This window comes from Taudactylus pleione, unplaced genomic scaffold (genome assembly GCF_031769625.1).
Source record: "Taudactylus pleione unplaced genomic scaffold, aTauple2 ptg000110l, whole genome shotgun sequence".
NCBI classification, from domain to species: Eukaryota; Metazoa; Chordata; class Amphibia; order Anura; family Myobatrachidae; genus Taudactylus; species Taudactylus pleione.
In genome coordinates this window covers 252,618-269,928 of record NW_028284512.1, presented here as the reverse complement: position 1 = coordinate 269,928, position 17,311 = coordinate 252,618, and the positions used below count along the sequence as shown (strand labels likewise).

General features: G+C 44.2%; 1 protein-coding gene across 1 annotated transcript in view; it reads right to left on the bottom strand.

Moving 5' to 3' along the window:
* The window catches only part of LOC148525162 (kinesin-like protein KIF14), a 95,895-nt gene that overhangs the window by 26,166 nt on the left and 52,418 nt on the right, over positions 1-17,311 (bottom strand). The window contains exons 13-17 of the mRNA XM_088471089.1: positions 12,047-12,110; positions 11,736-11,920; positions 11,074-11,176; positions 6,037-6,197; positions 1,311-1,458 (exon numbers count right to left, since the gene is read on the bottom strand). Coding sequence (XP_088327215.1) covers positions 1,311-1,458; positions 6,037-6,197; positions 11,074-11,176; positions 11,736-11,920; positions 12,047-12,110 — 661 coding nt within the window. The remainder of the gene's footprint in view (positions 1-1,310; positions 1,459-6,036; positions 6,198-11,073; positions 11,177-11,735; positions 11,921-12,046; positions 12,111-17,311) is intronic.

Here is a 17,311-nt window from a genome sequence, read left to right as displayed (position 1 = left end):
CCTTATTCCAATTACAACTATTGGGGTAGATGTATTACCCTGTGATATGGGAGGAGTGGTATAAGCGCATGTTATGTGCGCTGGTACCACTTGTCCTCCATGTATTAAAGTGGGGCTCGGTTTCAAATGACAGTGCATGTCACCCCTTCATCATCGGCACTGGTATCTACAACATAGCAGCACCAATGTGCTGGGCTATTTAAGAACGGTCAGTGCCACTGACCGTTCTGCCCTATCACCACAGCAGGGACAGTACTGTCCCTCCTGCAGTGACTGCCAGTTCCGGGCTGCTGCTATAATACATCTACCCCAATGATCTTTCTTGGAAATATAGTATTGTATAACTAAAATGTGCAGTACATGTACATAGTGTAGAACGTCACATGGTAAACAATATGCCCTGTATTATACTAGAAATTATAACTGATAAAGCCTTCATAGGGTAATATGCTTTGCTGGGCTGTGACACCATACACTTGAATGTTATTTCCTTATGTCTGCTTTATATACCAAATGCAAATAAAGTGTATATTCAATTCAAAATTTGTATCCATTAAGCTGCATAGGCCTGATGTTCTGTTGAAACATTTTTCAAACGAGGGCTACACATGAATGTATCCTGTTCAACAATGAGTCAAACATGGAAGGACTGATCCATAGGAGGGATGGAGGCAACAGCATCACGCTTAAATGAACTTAAAAGGAAACACAAGTAATATACCTAAATAAAAGTCTCTTGAGATAAATAATTTCACAATACAAAATTAAAACTAGTGAATGGACGATGTCACCAGTAGAAGGATTGAGACACACTGGCTATCCACTAGCTCCATCTACTGGGACATTCTGCTCCCAAGTGAACGTAATTTTCTTACATTGGGACACTGACGTGATTATCTCACTGCAGTTTACATACAATAATTAGGTACCAACTAGACAGCAAGTTGTGTTAGCTATAAGAACATCCCCACTGCCATTTGGTGCATGGTTGAATTTGGAAAAACATAGGCGTCCAGGAGATCATAGGGCTATTTATCATTTGAATAGCACCAACATATTACATAGCACTTCATAGAGAACATGGGACCCCTTCATTCCAATCTCCCTAGACACACACACTAGGGCCCTGCTGTGTCAGAAGCTAAAGAGTCTCAAACACTTACATTCAATGTAACCAAAATTGTAAGATTTATCTAGAAATATTTAAATGGAATTCTAAGTCAATCCAAAAGAAATTTTGATGACAAGTAGAGTGGTGACTGGCTACAGCTTATGGAAACGTATAGTTACGCATTAATCTATTCACCAACCTGCTTCCTCTCCAGCTGTTTGATCTGATTCTCATACAGCTTCTTCTGCTCAATCAGCTCCAACTGAGCCAATGCTTTAGCTGCCTGCAGTTCCTGCATCATTTCGACCTGTGCCTGCAGCCTTGCATCTTCAATCTCACTTTCAATCCTGGAAAGTAAAATTCATTGATAATAGATGTGACATTGCCTCAGCTACAGCCAGTAACTCAGTGATGGAAATCATTTCTGCCCCTATTTGCTAGTGTGGTACACCAGAATCTGGGGGTACCACATCAAGCATGGTGACCTTAAGGGCTTGATAACCGTTATGTTAATGTAATTGCATGAGCTATAAAGGTGTGAATGTACAGTAGAGATGTGCTATATATATATTAGTAAATGGTTAAACAATTGTAAGTATGTGCATCACATCCCCCCCCTTGTTCAGACTTTGGTGCTTGGCCCCACCAATATAAACACAAAAGGACTAGGCAAGGAGTCTCCCACTTGATTAAAATAAGGAGAGTCCTGTCTGCAGTTGAAAAGCCACAGGGGCAGAATGACAGTTGGAGAGCCTTTGCAAAGAGGGGGAGATCGCCATTACCCCCCAGAGCTACAGTGGAGTGAAGAGACCTTGGACTGTGCTGATAGCGGTATGCATAGAGCAGCGATCGACTGAAGGTGCGGCTAGCTGTCAACCTCAGACATCGGAGGCCGGACGTACGGTGAAGATTCTGTGGCCTTACTGATAAAGACTGGCCTCTCTCCGACGCTGCAACCAGGGTGAGCAGCCAGGGGCGTATGTACCCCTTGGCCAGGATGGCACTCACCAGGGCCGCCGTCTGCAATTCCACCCGCAGCCAGGGTGTAGAACCAGGATAGGACTTCCAGGACTACACCTGTCTTCTACTCAGGGCCGGATTAACCATGTGGCGGATGGAGCTTCAGCTCCAGGCCTCCCTTCAGAATAGGCCCACAGCAACTGCTCTAATGTTTCTGCTGCTGTACACAGATAAAATAAATCCTGCTACAGCAGCCTCAGTGGATGTTTCAGGCCCCGCCCCCCAGCCGCGACCCCCCGCTCCCAGCCCCCAGCCATGGCACCTGTGGATCTTAAATTGGATAAAAATGGGGGTGCAATGGTAGGCTTCACTAGCGCTCACTGCGCTGCACACCCACACGCAGTGACCCGGCGCCTCCTCTGCCCCACATGATGTCAGGACATGTGACATTGCTAAGATTCCACCCCACCATCACTGTGCCCCGAAAGGAGCAGCAGCACAGCAAAACGCAGGCAGATCCGTGAAGGCGGCCTCCTGAGGTGAAGTGTCCATCCTCCTGACTGCCAGCCTGGATGCTGCTGAGGAGATTATATATATATATATGAATATATATATATATATATATATATATATATATAAATATATGAGAGAGAGAGAGAGAGAGAGAGAGAGAGAGAGAGAGAGAGAGAGAGAGAGAGAGAGACTTCATTGGACTGAATAGTGTTTTACCACTTGCTTGGCACTGGGTCTCATCATTTTTACACACTGGGAGTATATGATGCATCTTCATATTTAAATTGCTGTTAAGGAGTCTGGCTTTTATAAGCCTTTCTAGGAATTTCTCCCCATCAAGGGACAGAAAATAAGCTTATACTACTGAGTGTTCTAACCAGTTCCATATCAAGTGTTTGTTCAGACCAGTTCCATTTTTGTGTTTACCCCTGATGAAGTCCCGTAGGTGGACGAAACACGTAGGGTCATCCCGTTGAAAAACCTGCACCAACCACATAAGAAGTCCACCTAAGAGCTCACACCTGTAAAGGTGTAGGTGGCAGATAACATCTATCCTTCTGTACTGGGGCAGGTTTACTAAAAGTTGTTTTATGCGATTTATGTATTTATTTGTATTGTAAATTGTTTATATTTTTACCTCTGTTGATATACCAGGAATAAAATATTCAGGTATAAGAATTATGGGCTACCATAGGGTTTTTATTTTATGAACAATATCCAAAAGATAAACTTATGGTGATTTGAAGACTAGAGGGTTGTGTTTGACCAACAGCTAATATTGCAATAAATCCCCCTAAGTGGTGGAAATTTCTTCTGTTCAATTAATACTCAAAGTTGTAGCACACCAAAGGTACCCCTTCTCTTCCATTTCTATTTTTAGGTCCTCTACTAGTAGAGGTCCACCTAATTGGTGCAGCTGAACCAGTGTACATGCGATATAAGGGTTCATTTTGTATATATATTTTTGTATTCAATTATTTTGCTCAATAATATAACAGGTGGTGTATGCTTCATATAAGCAAAGAGAGGAGGGAGATTGAAGTTGTTGAAGATAGGCGGTAGCTATGCACTCCATGGTGCTGACCACACCCCCATAGCATTGACCCCCACATCACTAGACACACCCCCAGTCCCACATCACTAGTTACACCTCCTTCGACAGCACAAAATAGGCCCTTCTTAAATGTCAGCTCCAGGTCCATGTGGACCTTAATCTGGCACTGCTTCTACCCATGGTAGATGTCAAGGTCCGGGTAGCCGCTGACACTTGCCGGTGGCTGCCTGATGCAACAAATTAATAAAATTTGCTTTTTTTTGAGACAAGGTATGCGTGACGTCAGCCACAGTTGCAGCCAGAAGACATGGCAAGTATATGTGAACTCCGGGGGCTTGGGGGCAGGGGCTGGAGATACAGAAGGCGGGGAGGAACATTATAAATACAGAACGTCATTCATAAAATATAGGGGGGAAGGGGCGCCATTCCATTACTTTGCCTGGGGCGCTCAGACCCCTAGATACAGCCCTGTGCGCAGTTGACACTGACCTCATCACCAGTGGAGGCTGGACGCCATCTGATTATAAAAAGGACGTTATCTTTTCCCTCCCATGAGGCAGCAAAGTCCATTGTCTGGAGAGGTTGGTAATTCAATTCTGCATTACAGACTACATACAGTAGTATCCACCACACTGAGGCAGTAGACATCGCAGGGGGAAGTGAACAATGCAGGTGGCAACCATAGTGGCCATCACAATTATTAGTTGAGGTATCAGACTCCAATCCACAGGATAGTCAGGAAATGAAGCACTGGGCAACAGTGGTCAGCAGAGACTAGCCCTAAATTCCTCACTGATGTACTACAGTGAGCCTAGTCATAAGTTTCTAATCCAGAACGCAGTCTTAATTCATTCAGCAGGAGTTATATAAATCTCAGACAGCCTACAGGGATCACAGCGCACAGTGAGACCAGGACATTTAATTCTCTAACAAGTCATGAAAGCTACATTGTAGATTGCAGAGACTGAAAATTGAAACGTCAGTGATACAAGTGTCATTCTAGTACAAAGTTACAGAAATCCATTCTCTGCAGATACTCTTACTCTGTAAGGAGGACTAAATAGTGGAGCTTCTTAGGAAAGTCCCTTTAACCAATTGAATCCACACATGGGTAACTTCTACAGAGGGAGGAGCTTCATATTAACATCTCCTATGTGCACCATCTGTAAAGAACAAACTACATTCATTGTTGGTAGCTGGTAGCATGTATACTAGGGGACTGAGTAAAGTATTTGCTATAGGGGTGTTATCTTGCTTTGCATTATTTAGTATTATATAAGTATCTATGTATAACATGTTTAGTGTGTAATGCAAACTAAGGTAGTAGAGATAGGACTATCGTTTAGTCAGAAATTGGTAGAGATAATTGCAGATCTAGGAGGATGTATTCCTGGTCTCACAGGTGTTCGATGTTTACCGGGATATCAAAGTTCTCCTACCCAGTTCCAGTGCAATAAATAATTATTTTTGCATTTAACGGGTAATACTATAGTAAGTTAAGATTGCATGTACTACAGAATGTCCTGTTACTAGTTCAATTTTAACTTCTGAACTGCAAATTGTTGGATCTAATAAATTGAATCATAACTGAAGCCATAGTAGTCCTCCGAATTGGTTCCACTTCTTTACCTCTTCAACCTACTCGGACCGTAGAGTGAATGGGACAGATACCGTAACACTTGTTCAGAGTAAGTGATACCGATACACCAATAGGCACTATTAGAGTATCACACTAGGGGGTCTATGTACTAAGCAGTGATAAGAGTGAAAAGTGATAAGTGATAAGGTGCCAGCCAATCAGCTCCCAACTGCCATCTCACAGGCTGTGTTTGAAAAATGACAGTTGGGAAACTGACTGGCTGGCACCTTATCACAGACTTATCACTTTTCACTGCTTAGTACATAGACCCCTAGGACACTTGTGTCAAGAGCTCTAATTGGATGGCTGCTGCAGCATCAATTCTGCTTTGGCTTTTGCCACAAACTTTTCATCAATGTATAATTTAAAATGCCTGTAACAGTTAATCATATGGTGATTAAATAAAATCAGGACAATCCCAAATTCATTCCAGGATAAAGTGTCCCCCCAAGGATATATGTCCAAAACTTATGTCCAAAGCAGTAGAATCTCACCTTTTGGGGTCTATGTACTAAGTCTTGGATAGAGATAAAGTGAACAGAGATAAAGTGGAAGGAGATAAAGGACCAACCAATCAGCTCCTGTAATTTTTCAAACAGCATGTAAACTGACAGTTAGGAGCTGGTTGGCTGGTAAGTGATCTCCATTCACTATCTCCTTCCAAGGCTTAGTAAATAAACCAAGTATCTAAAAAAAATTAAATATTAGCAGGAGCTTTGCGGAGCACATATTCGCTCTGTTTTACATTTGGAACATTACCTCTGCTTCTGGGCATCGATGAGCTCATTTTTTGCAAACTCATAGTCTTTGAGCCTTTCTTGGCCTACACCAGGTACAGACAAAGTCTGACGATCGCTCTGAACCTCAATAGGGTTGTTGAATCGGAAATAGTGATTTCCACCTAGAATTACAGAATCACCCTAAAAAATAAAATAAATTAAAAAAAAAAAAAAAAAAAGGTAAGTAATGTTTCACATAACACAAATTATAACTGAAAACATTCCAGAATTAATGATTTGAAGGCTCAGCTTAAAAGTAGAGCTGTGCGGGTTCCGTTTTATTCGGTTCTTATCGCCAAGTTCGGATTTCTCTTATTGGCTATCCAAAACACGTGACAGCCGGATAGTCAATATGATGCTGTTTTTGAGATCGGAACATATCCGAGTAAAACCGAGCCTCACATCTCTAATGAAAAGGATATTTAAACCAATACTAGAAACTGACATTTGAGCACATGTTGCTGAGGGTCTGAACTCCCACCCACACAGAGCCTGCAGCATAATGGTAATAGTGTCTAAATGCTGACAAAGTTATCAGGAGTCTAGAGTCTGTACAAAAGCTCAAGGCAGCTACAGGACTCAGAATTATATTGCCCCACCTATCTATCTCTAAAGCTGCATACACACAACGATTTTCCGTCAGATTTTCTAAAGTGTAATGAACGATTTTTATGAACTATAAACGATTTTTGCATATTCCCTTAATGAAAATCGTTCAGTTGACAAGTCTGACTGAACTACAGCACAGACTGTGTAATGGTTAGCGTTACTGCTTCACAGCACTGAGGTCGTTGGTTCGATACCCACTACGGCCCTAACTGTGTGGAGTTTGTATATTCTCCCTGTGCTTGCGTGGGTTTCCTTCGGGTACTCCGGTTTCCTCCCACACTCCAAAAATATACTGGTAGGTTAATTGGCTCCTAGCAAAATTACCCCTAGTGTGTATATGTGTGTGTGTGTGTGTGTGTGTGTGTGTGTGTGTGATACGGAATATAGAGTGTAAGCTCCACTGGGGCAGGGACTGATGTGAATGGCCAAATATTCTCTGTAAAGCGGAATATGTGTGCGCTATATAAATAACTGGTAATAAATAAATAAACTACAAACTACAAACGTGAACGCGCATCATTTGAGTTAGAAAGTGAACGATTGTTTCAAACGATTATCGTTAAACGATATCGTTTAACGATAATCATTACAAAAATCGTGTGTGTATGCAGCTTTACAGCTTCTTACATTGACAGACTGGAGAGTGGTAAAAAATAGCATAGTCCTGGTCCCACTTTCCAGCCCATAATCAACATTGAGGTTTAGCAGCATAGGGCTTCACATGGATGAAGTGACTGCCATTATGTGGGGACATTAACACTGGATGAGACATTAGGGCAACTGCCTAGTTTCACCAAACTGTACTGCCTGCTGACACACCTAATATAAGACATTTTTACATATATTCATGCCACACGCTTAATGCATATTACCAACTCCTATTACTCGCAACCCTGCAGCACATAAATACAGTGCCTCATATAGCAAGTAGAAGTGTATACAAACACTGACCCATACTGTGCTTTTGCCCCTTGTCCCTCCCTTTGACCAACAATTATCTACCCATCAGTGATGTGTGGTCAGGTGAGGCAGGTTAGCAGAGCCTTTCCTATCATACTTGGGTATACTCCCAAATTTTTGATTATACAAATAAGAAAAAAATGAAAGAAAATATTCTAAATCTCTTTGTATTATTCTAATCATTTTTATAGTCAAAACTCTGGAGTAAAAAGAAGTGTATGGCTGTGAGACACTGCCTCCCCTGTCTACCTTTTCCGCACTGATCAAGACACCAAATTTCCAGCACTATTAACTGCTGCACATTCGTATAATGCCCACGTGAACTCTCGGGCTCATATATGTATCTGTAAATCTGGGTCTGAAAGTAACCAGTTCCTCCCCAGCCATTTACCTCAGCACACGTCACTGCTACCAGAGCCGTATTAAGGCCCACATGGACCTGGAGCTAAAAACGTTCAAAGGCCCATAGTGAGAAGGGGAAGAGCTGTGATCGGTGCTGTGTGAGCTTTGGTGTGTACACCCCCTGCACTATGAACACTAACTACATAGAAGAATTGCATTTTTTTTTGGGGGGGGGGGGGTGTTCTTGTGGACTACAAAAACTATTTAGTTACAATTTATGGCCAGTTAAGCAGCTGGTAATCATGATGTCATGTTGATGGGCCTATGTTTATGTGGAGGCCTGGAGCTGGAGCTCCATCAGCCCCGTTGTTAATCTGGCCCTGACTACTACCCGTCAGCAGATTGCAGCAGGTCATGCATGCAAAATATTAGGCTTCACTGTTGCTTGCAGGGGTTTATCCTATTGATATCATGAATCTATTAAGCTGGATGGATAAAGAAAGCTTATGCAATATAGGAATTCTATGGAATAAATTGCAGTTTTGTGCTAAAGGTCAGTAAGAACACTTCATTATAAATTTCTAGCCAAATAAATCTGCACCGCTAGCAACTCAGACATCCTCAGATACCCTTTAATCAACTTTGTAGTGGCATAGTAGCTAGCTTGTGACAATCCCAGATGTCCACTCCATGATCCCTCCACTCCTTCAGGCCATTGCTCTGAGTGGGCAACAATATTGGGGCTTCAGTCAGACTGGGAACATTAGTCACAATCTGAATCAAAGAATGCCTCTATTACTGCCAAGGTCTTCATTTGTGGGCTTCAAGAAAGGGAGTGACATTTGTGAACTTTGCTCAGTGACTGATTGTATTTGCATTCAGGCTGTCTGAAAAAAACTGGAGAATTTTGAAATCTGGAATGAACTGCTTTAAGTAGCATAGAGGTCTATGTACTAAGCCTTTGAGAGAGATAAAGTACCAACCAGGGAGGCCAATCTCAGGTGTGTTTTTTTTCAATCCCAGGATTAGGGATTGAAAACTCTCAATCCCAGGAGTCAGAGTTAATGAGGCGGGCATGGCTGAAGGGGCGGGCCGGCATGTGGGCTGCGCAAGGTGGCCTCTGACATCACGTCATGGTGTGCGCAGTGGGGGCTCGGGCAGCATCTGAGTAAGTGCTGTAGGTGCTCAGCACTGCCCAGCATACAAAAAATATTAAATAGTTCATGCAAACATTAGTCCCGAAATCCCAAGATTGTAATCACGACAATTTTAGGCCAAAATACCGGGATCCCGCAATTGGCCTCTCCAGTACCAATCAGCTCCTAACTGTAATTTTTCAAACACAGCCTGTAAAGTGACAGGAGCTGATTGGTTGGTACTTTATCTCTGTCCACTTTCTCTCTCCAAGGCTTAGTACATCTACCCCAAAATTAGCAACAGAAGGTTAAAAAGTCTAACAGGATAAGACGTCAGGCATTGACGTTGCCTGTAACAGTGGTGTAGGTACAAAAAAAGAATACATTGTGTATCCAGAGCCCTGGCCAATGATGCAAGTCTTCTGCTAATGTGAAGAAACCAAGAAAGGGCTACTGTAACTAATGGGGCACATATGACATTACAAAACATAGGGGAAAAGATGTCCTACATCAGTCACCAGAGCGATAACAATAAATGTTGTCTTGAAAGCAACAAACTTCCAGGGAAGACACTCACAAATCAAGACAATGTTTTGAAAACCAAAGAGTTGTCACACGTTTGCAGAAGGACATATCACCGGCTAGTTGTACTTTTAAGTTTCCCAGATTCTACAGTCAAATAGTTGACATGACTAGGCTTCTTGCTTATATAAACATGTCTGTGGTCACAACATTTTATAGCTTCTGAAAGACCACCATGTACTGTAGCTACATCTAAAGGAGGTCCCTTCCCTAATTACAAATAAGGTTTCTACAGTATCTAAAATATACATCTTATGCAGGTTAACATTTGCTGGCCCTAACTACCTTGGTTTTGCGATTAGATGCAATGCATTGCCAACATATTTCTGCATTTTCAGTAGGGATGTACCGAACACAAAAACAATGACAAACAATGAACTATATCCTTTGTGCCATCATGCAGTAGGTTACTTTTCTGTAGATTAAGATCCTTTGATACTAAAGGCTCACGTCTCCCAGCTTTGTTTCCTTAAACCAGGGATGGGGAACCTCAGGCCTGGGGGCCGTATAAGGCCCCCGGAATCATTTTGTCTGGCCCTCAGAGCTTTTTTCTGCTAGCCTCATTTGGCTTGCAAGGTGCCTAGAATGGCACCCTGCAGCCAGATTCTATGCAGCAGGCCCGCCTGTAGCGTCCATAGGATGCTTCAGACGGTCACAGCGCTGCCCTTACAGCTCCCCGGATCATCCTCATGATGCTCCGGGCATTGCTGTAATCACCGGCGATTATTACAGTGACATCACACAGGGGCGTGGCCTGCACCAGGCCCGTGAATAATGTTATATATATATCAGAAAAAAGGTTCCCCACCCCTGCCTTAAACTATTGTGCCCATCATAAAGGCTTCAGATTCAGAAACTGATCACAGCAGACCTGTTGACTCAGTGTTCCACAATGTTGCACAGCTTAGGGCCATTTCACAAAGCTTTCAGCAACCACAGCTTAATACACTGCTAGATATTCTCTCCAGGAGCCGAACACAGGGCCCTTTTTATATATAAACAGAGCTAGTGTTCTTTATTGTAGAGCCGTAACCTTAGCACTAACCATGAATTTACATTCAATTAGGTCATCTTTTTAGAGGTTACTTTTAGCAGTGGGAAGGATGGTCAATGTAGAACGTACTATGTCAGCACCACCCACATTGTCTTTGTAGTGGTATCAGTTTTATGGAGTCAGGGCAAGAACAGTTAGTTAGGCATCATAATATATCAGTCACATGCCCATAATATACATCCTGCCACATTATTTTGGTCTGCTTATGTTGGGGATGTACAGTGTTTTTGGAAGGTGCTATACACTAAACAATACTTCACTGTACATCCTTTTTACCAACAAAATCTGAAGAATAAATTTAGGAGGACTAATTTGAAGATAATTAAGTTCTTACATGATAGAGAGCCAACGATTCTTGTACCAGGTTTCCATTAACAAACGTCTTTGCTCCAGGCACTGGAGTTAGAGTCACTTTTCCGCATTTATTAATGAGAACGCTGCGAGAGAACAGTGGCACTAAATAAGCATTTATAATATAAACAAGGAGTTTAAAAAAAAAAATGGTCAAACACAAGTATCATTGCCTATTTGTGTGGCCGTTCTAAAAATACAACCACATCCTAGAGCATAGTCATTAACATTAAACACCATGGAGTTCAAAAAGCGCTTTCTAAACACAAAGGGGTTTTTCAAAGATCTTTTGCTCTATTAAAGGCTGCAAATAATAAGACTTCTGCATCAGTTTGCAGAGAAAATTTGGCAACTCTTGTTCATTTCACAGGAACAAATATTAAATTAAAAATACATTTTAATTAAAATAAAAATACTAATACTACTAATACTATTAGTACTAATAATAGTACTAATAGTAATACTAATAGTAATAAAGGCTGTCTGATTAGTATTGTATTCATTTAATGGGAAAATACACAACTACAGACTATTTTACCAAATACTGAACTCTTGTTCCTTTTTTACTAAAATATTTCACTATATATGCAATCATATGAACATACAGAAAACCCGCAACCAATTGAAGCGTATTGCACTACATACCAGTGATCTATGGCTATGAGGGCTCCTGTTAGCTGGATCTCATGGTCCGAGCCTGGGTGCTGCTTACCCACTTTGGTCTGACCCTCCTTTATTAGGTAAATAAGCACTTCAGAAAGCTGAGGGTCCTCATTTAGATTGACTAGATTGGGAAATTTGTTGTCAACTTTAAAGCAGACATCCGCTCTCTGTGTACAAGGCAGGAGAGATGGAGAGAAATAAACTATTAAAGCATAAAACATAAGGAAACACCTAATACTAGTGACGCTCCCTAAACCGAATATGTATAGTTTACACCGAGGGTAAAAACATACCTGCAGCTCCTTTGCTTCATCAATTTTTTGTTGTTGGGCAAGATTGAGTTTTTCCTCCAAAGATCTAAAATCAATTGTGAAAATTGCAGCCAGACATTACAAGGAAAAAGATCTCATTACTGCTGCAGGTTAATTGTACTTACAGGTGTGATCTTTGGTTCTCAAAAGAAAACCTCAGCTCTCAATGTATGGTCAGTGTTGAGTGGAGACCATTCCATCCTACATACTTAAACGGTCTTAAAACAAAGGATAAACCTGCTCTGTTGGCATCAAGTAATGCTGTAGCAACTTATCCCCTTTACTTATTGGAAATAATTGTAAGTGGTACAGATCATGGACAACATATGATCTGATCCGGGCACCACACACACATTAACACCTGCTTCATTCATTTTCACTGCATCAGTGGTGCCTGTATTAGTGGTATGTTCATCAAAACGTGGCCTGTGTCACTTGTCTACAGATTGAAGTCTGTCTTTAGTCATCCCTGAGCTTGCTCTGTCCTAGAACTCAAAGCAAATGCATGTGCACATAGAAAACAAATGCAAAACGTACATGTGCAACATATTGCCTACAGAAAGTATTGCCCATAGTAACTGGTAGCCCATGATAACTGGTAATATCCGACCTCATACCTCAAGCAGGTTCACTTGTCCAGAAATGATCAGACTTCGGGTTGAACGGCTCTTAATTTAGGGGATTCTGTTCATCTACTACATCCACTAGAATATGCCTTAGCATCCAAGGTAGTGAGATGGTGAAATTGCTGCTTTTAATAATTAAAAATAGAGCATCGCTTTTGAGGCTCTTCTGATGCACCTTCCCAATTATCTAAATGGATCTTGCTTGGTGGCAAGCCATAGAAAAATATGAGATATGGTAAGAACTTACCCTTGTTATCTCTATTTCTATGAAGTCCATAGGGTTCCACAGGATACCTTGGGGGTATAGGTGATGACGTCAGTCTTCAGGCACCACAGAGTTAAAGTTTTCAGCCTCCCAGGATGCATCTGGGTCCCTCTTCTATACCCCGCCCCAAGGCATCTCAGTTACATCACAAGCCATAGGCCGGAGGAGGAGAAGAAAGAGAGAAGAAAAAATCTGGACACTCACAAGATCACATTCTCACCATAGGGAGACGGAAAAATCGGTGACCAGAATAAAGCCCATCTGCAGTACAGGTGCGACAGGGCGGGAGTCCTGTGGAACCCTATGGACTCCGTAGAAATAGAAACAACAAGGGTAAATTCTTACCATATCTCATTTTCTACTTCAAGGTCCATAGGGTATCCACAGGATACCTTGGGGACGTCCCAAAGCAGTATCCTTTAAGGGTGGGGACGCTCCTGTGCTGAGAGGAGACTCCGCCGCCCGAAGGAAGCATCCTGAGAGGCAAAGGTGTCAAAAGCGTAACACCTCACAAAGGTATGGACAGAAGACTACGTAGCAGCCTTGCAGAACTGAACTGCAGAGGCACCACGTCTAGCTGCCCACGAAGGACCCACAGAGACCTAGTGGAATGAGCCCTCACCAAGGAGGGAACTGGAAGACCTTCATGAAGGTAAGCTTCTGAAATCGCCATACGAATCCAGCCTGCCAAAGTCTACTTTGAAGCAGGCCAACCCTTTTTACGGAAGCCATAGAGGACAAACAAGGCGTCCGACTTCCTAAAAGAAGAAGTGCGGTCAACATAAATTCTCAATGCCCGCACAACATCCCAAGTGGCGTCACCCACTGAAAGTCCAGGTGAATTGAAAGCCGGCACAACAATTTCTTCATTGATGTGAAAACTGGATACCACTTAGGGAAGGAACCCCGGACGAGTGCGAAGCACCACTCTATTCCTATGAAAAATCAGAAAAGGGGGTCTACAAGAGAGAACCCCTAAATCCGAAACCCTTCTGGCCGAGGCAATGGCTAGAAGGAATATGGTTTTAGCTGTAAGCTATTTAAAGTCCACTGAGTCCAGTGGTTCAAACGGCAGTCCCTGGAGAACTCTCAGGACCACAGTCCAATTCCAAGGTGCCACCGGTGGAACAAAAGGTGGCTGAATGCGAAGAACACCTCGCATAAAGGTGTGCACATCAGAGCACAGCAATCCTACGATGAAACCAGACTGACCTGCACTTTCAGAGAAGCCAGGTGAAGCCCATGATCCAGTCCAGCCAGTAGGAAAGCAAACACCCTAGAGAGGCGGAACTCCCTAAGGGAATACCCTCTAGGTCTACACCATCAGAAGAAAGTATGCCACACGATGGTAGATTCTTGCCGAGGAAGGTTTACGAGCTCTTAGTATGGTTTGCACCACGGAGCCAGAAAAACCCTCTGGACCTTAGCATGACCGTTTCAACAGCCACACCGAGTCAGGTGCGGGTGAAGACAAGGACCCTGTGACAGCAGATTCGGTCGTAATGGTAACCTCAGAGGAACGTCTACTGACAGACTCTGGAGGTCGGAGAACCAGTGCCATCTGGGCCACTCGGGAGCTATCAACAGTAGCGTACCTCCTTCTGGATTTGAATTTCCGTATTACCCGCAGAAGAAGGGAAAACAGAGAGAAAAGGTAGGCAAACTGGAACGTCTACTGGACGGACAGGGCATACACCAGAGACGCCTTTTCGTCTCTTGTTCCAGACCCGTACACCGGAAACTTGTTGTGCCGGGACGCCATGAGGTCTATCTCTGGAAGACCCCACTTGTCCACCAGACTCTGAAAGATGTCCTGGTGTAACAACCACTCTCCCCCAGATGCACGTCCTGCCTGCTGAGAAAATCCGCTTCCCAGTTGAGGACTCCCGGGATGAACACTGCTGATAATGCTGGGAGATTGAGGTGGGTCGTCTGCAAACACCAGGTTAGAGACAGGCGAACGTCCGAAGTGAGCCCCATCGTCTGGGACTTGAGACACTGAGGCAATCCATTCCATCAGGACTGGATCAATAGCAGCAGAGGTCTGGAGAGAAATTGGGCGTAATCCACCATGTCGAATACCGACACCATTGAGCCCAATAACCTCATTGCCGAGTGTATCGACTCTCGACGACACCGCAGACAACTGCGCACCCTCAACTACAAAGCAAGGAACTTTTCCTCCGTCACAAAGATCCACTGCTGCCTGGAGTCCAATAAGACCCCGAGGTGCAGGATCCTCTGAGACGGGGTGAGAGTGGACCTCTGCCAGTTTGTCAACCAGCCGTGACGTTGCAGTACCGCAATTGTCAGATCCAGATGGTGTAAAAGAAGCTCTGGAGACCCCGCTATCAACAGGAGGTCGTCCATATAAGGCAACAGTCGGACTCCCTGCATCCGCAGGAGAGCCGCCATGACCTTGGTGAATACCCGTGGAGCAGTCACCAGGCCAAAAGGCAGTGCCCGGAACTGGAAATGTTCGTTGCAGATTGCCAATCTGAGGAACTGCTGATGGCGCAAAAGAATAGGGACATACAGGTAAGCATCCTGGATGTCCAATGACACCATGTAGTCCCCAGGTTCCAGTGCCAGAATAATGGACCGCAGGGTCTCCATCTGAAACAGAGGCACCCTCAAGGACTTGAGGGCCTTTTAGGAGTATTGAACGGTAAGACCCATTGGGTTTCCACACCAAAAATAGAATGTAATAGAAACCCAGGCCCCTCTGGGAAATTGGAACATGCACTGAAACTCCGGCCTGGAGCATAGTGTGCAAATCCTTCCGCAGTTCCGAGGCTTTGCTTCGGTCTAGCGGAAGGCCTGTGGTAAAGAACCGGGATGAAGGCCTGTGCCGAAAGGAGAGGGCATACCCGTGAGAGACCACCTCCTGAACCCAAGTGTCTGTCGTAGTCCTCGACCAGCACTGGGCGAACTGAAGCAGGCGCCCCCCACTTTGGGGTCCCCCAAAGGGAGGCCTGGACCGTCAGGCCGCAGGTTTGTTATCTGACCTAGGAACCGGACGCCTGGTACTCCAGACCTGTTTCTTGGGCTTGGACAATTTCTTGGTCCCAGCCTGCCATTGAAAGGACTGTACTTTAGGCCTACCTTGGGCCCTGTGAGGCCGAAAGGATGACCCACCAGCACTAGAAGGAATCGTAGCAGACGGAAGACATGCAGATTTTGCTGCTGCCAACGTAGCTACTATTTTGTCCAGATCTGGACCAAATAGTACCTGTCCAGACCTTCTAATCCCTTTTTGGAATCCGCGTCCGCTTTCCAAGAACGCAACCATAAGGTGCGACGAGCAGCCACGGCTGCAGAGGAGATCCTAGAGGTGAGCATACAAATATCTAATGCCGCTTCATTAATGTAAGTGGCCGAGTCTCGGAGATTGCCCACCAACTCTGTCTGTTCAGCCGAACAGTCAGAGTCCAAAGACGCCTCCAAATTATCCGCCCAGCGCTCAATAGCTCTGGCTATCCAACACGGCCAGAGCCGGTCTGGATGCTTCCCTGTAAGGGAATAAATGGATTTGAGGTAGATCTCCACCTTGCGGTCAGTGACATCCTTCAAGGATGACATCAAAGGCATAGGCAGCGTGGCACTTGACTAGGCGTGTGACATGTGAATACACTTGCATAGGGGATTCCCACTTAGAAAAATAATTGACCGCAAACGGATAAGCCACGGCTAAGCGCCTCTGGGGCTGAACCGTTTATCTGGACTTTTCTACGCCTCCTCTAAATGATCCACTAATTGATCAGAAAGAGGGAACATCGTAGCCTCACCCTTAATATCCTTAAAAAGGCATATATGAATGTGGCCACCGAAGGATCAATATCCTCAATAACTAAAGCCGAGCGGACCGCTCTAATAAGACCAGGGATATACACCTTTGACTTCCGACTCTTTGGTACAGAGAGGTTCTTGGTCAGATAGATCCAGAATCTCCCCATCCTCTGACGTCTCATCGTCATCCCCATAAGGAGCAGATAAAGACGCCACCGGCCGTTTATGAGGCTGCAACAGACTCCCCCTGTAAACATCGGACAAATGCTGAACCGATGTAGAGTATTAACCCACGCAGGCTAAGAAGAAACCTGGGAAGGGAGAGGGAGACTGTGGGGTACCATCAATTGTCTCGGGAACTCCCGCATGGGTGACTACACCACTGACCGCTGGGACAAACCCGTCTGAGTAAACGCAGGTGGTGGAGCTAGCTGGCCCACAAGGGTTGTAAGCGCCTTAGCGAAACAAGCCCAGGGAGGTTCCTGTACCGGGACCGTGACCATAATCGGCCGTGACAGTGCCAGGCACTGGGGACATAACCCTTCTGCGTTACCCTCCCCCTCCGCT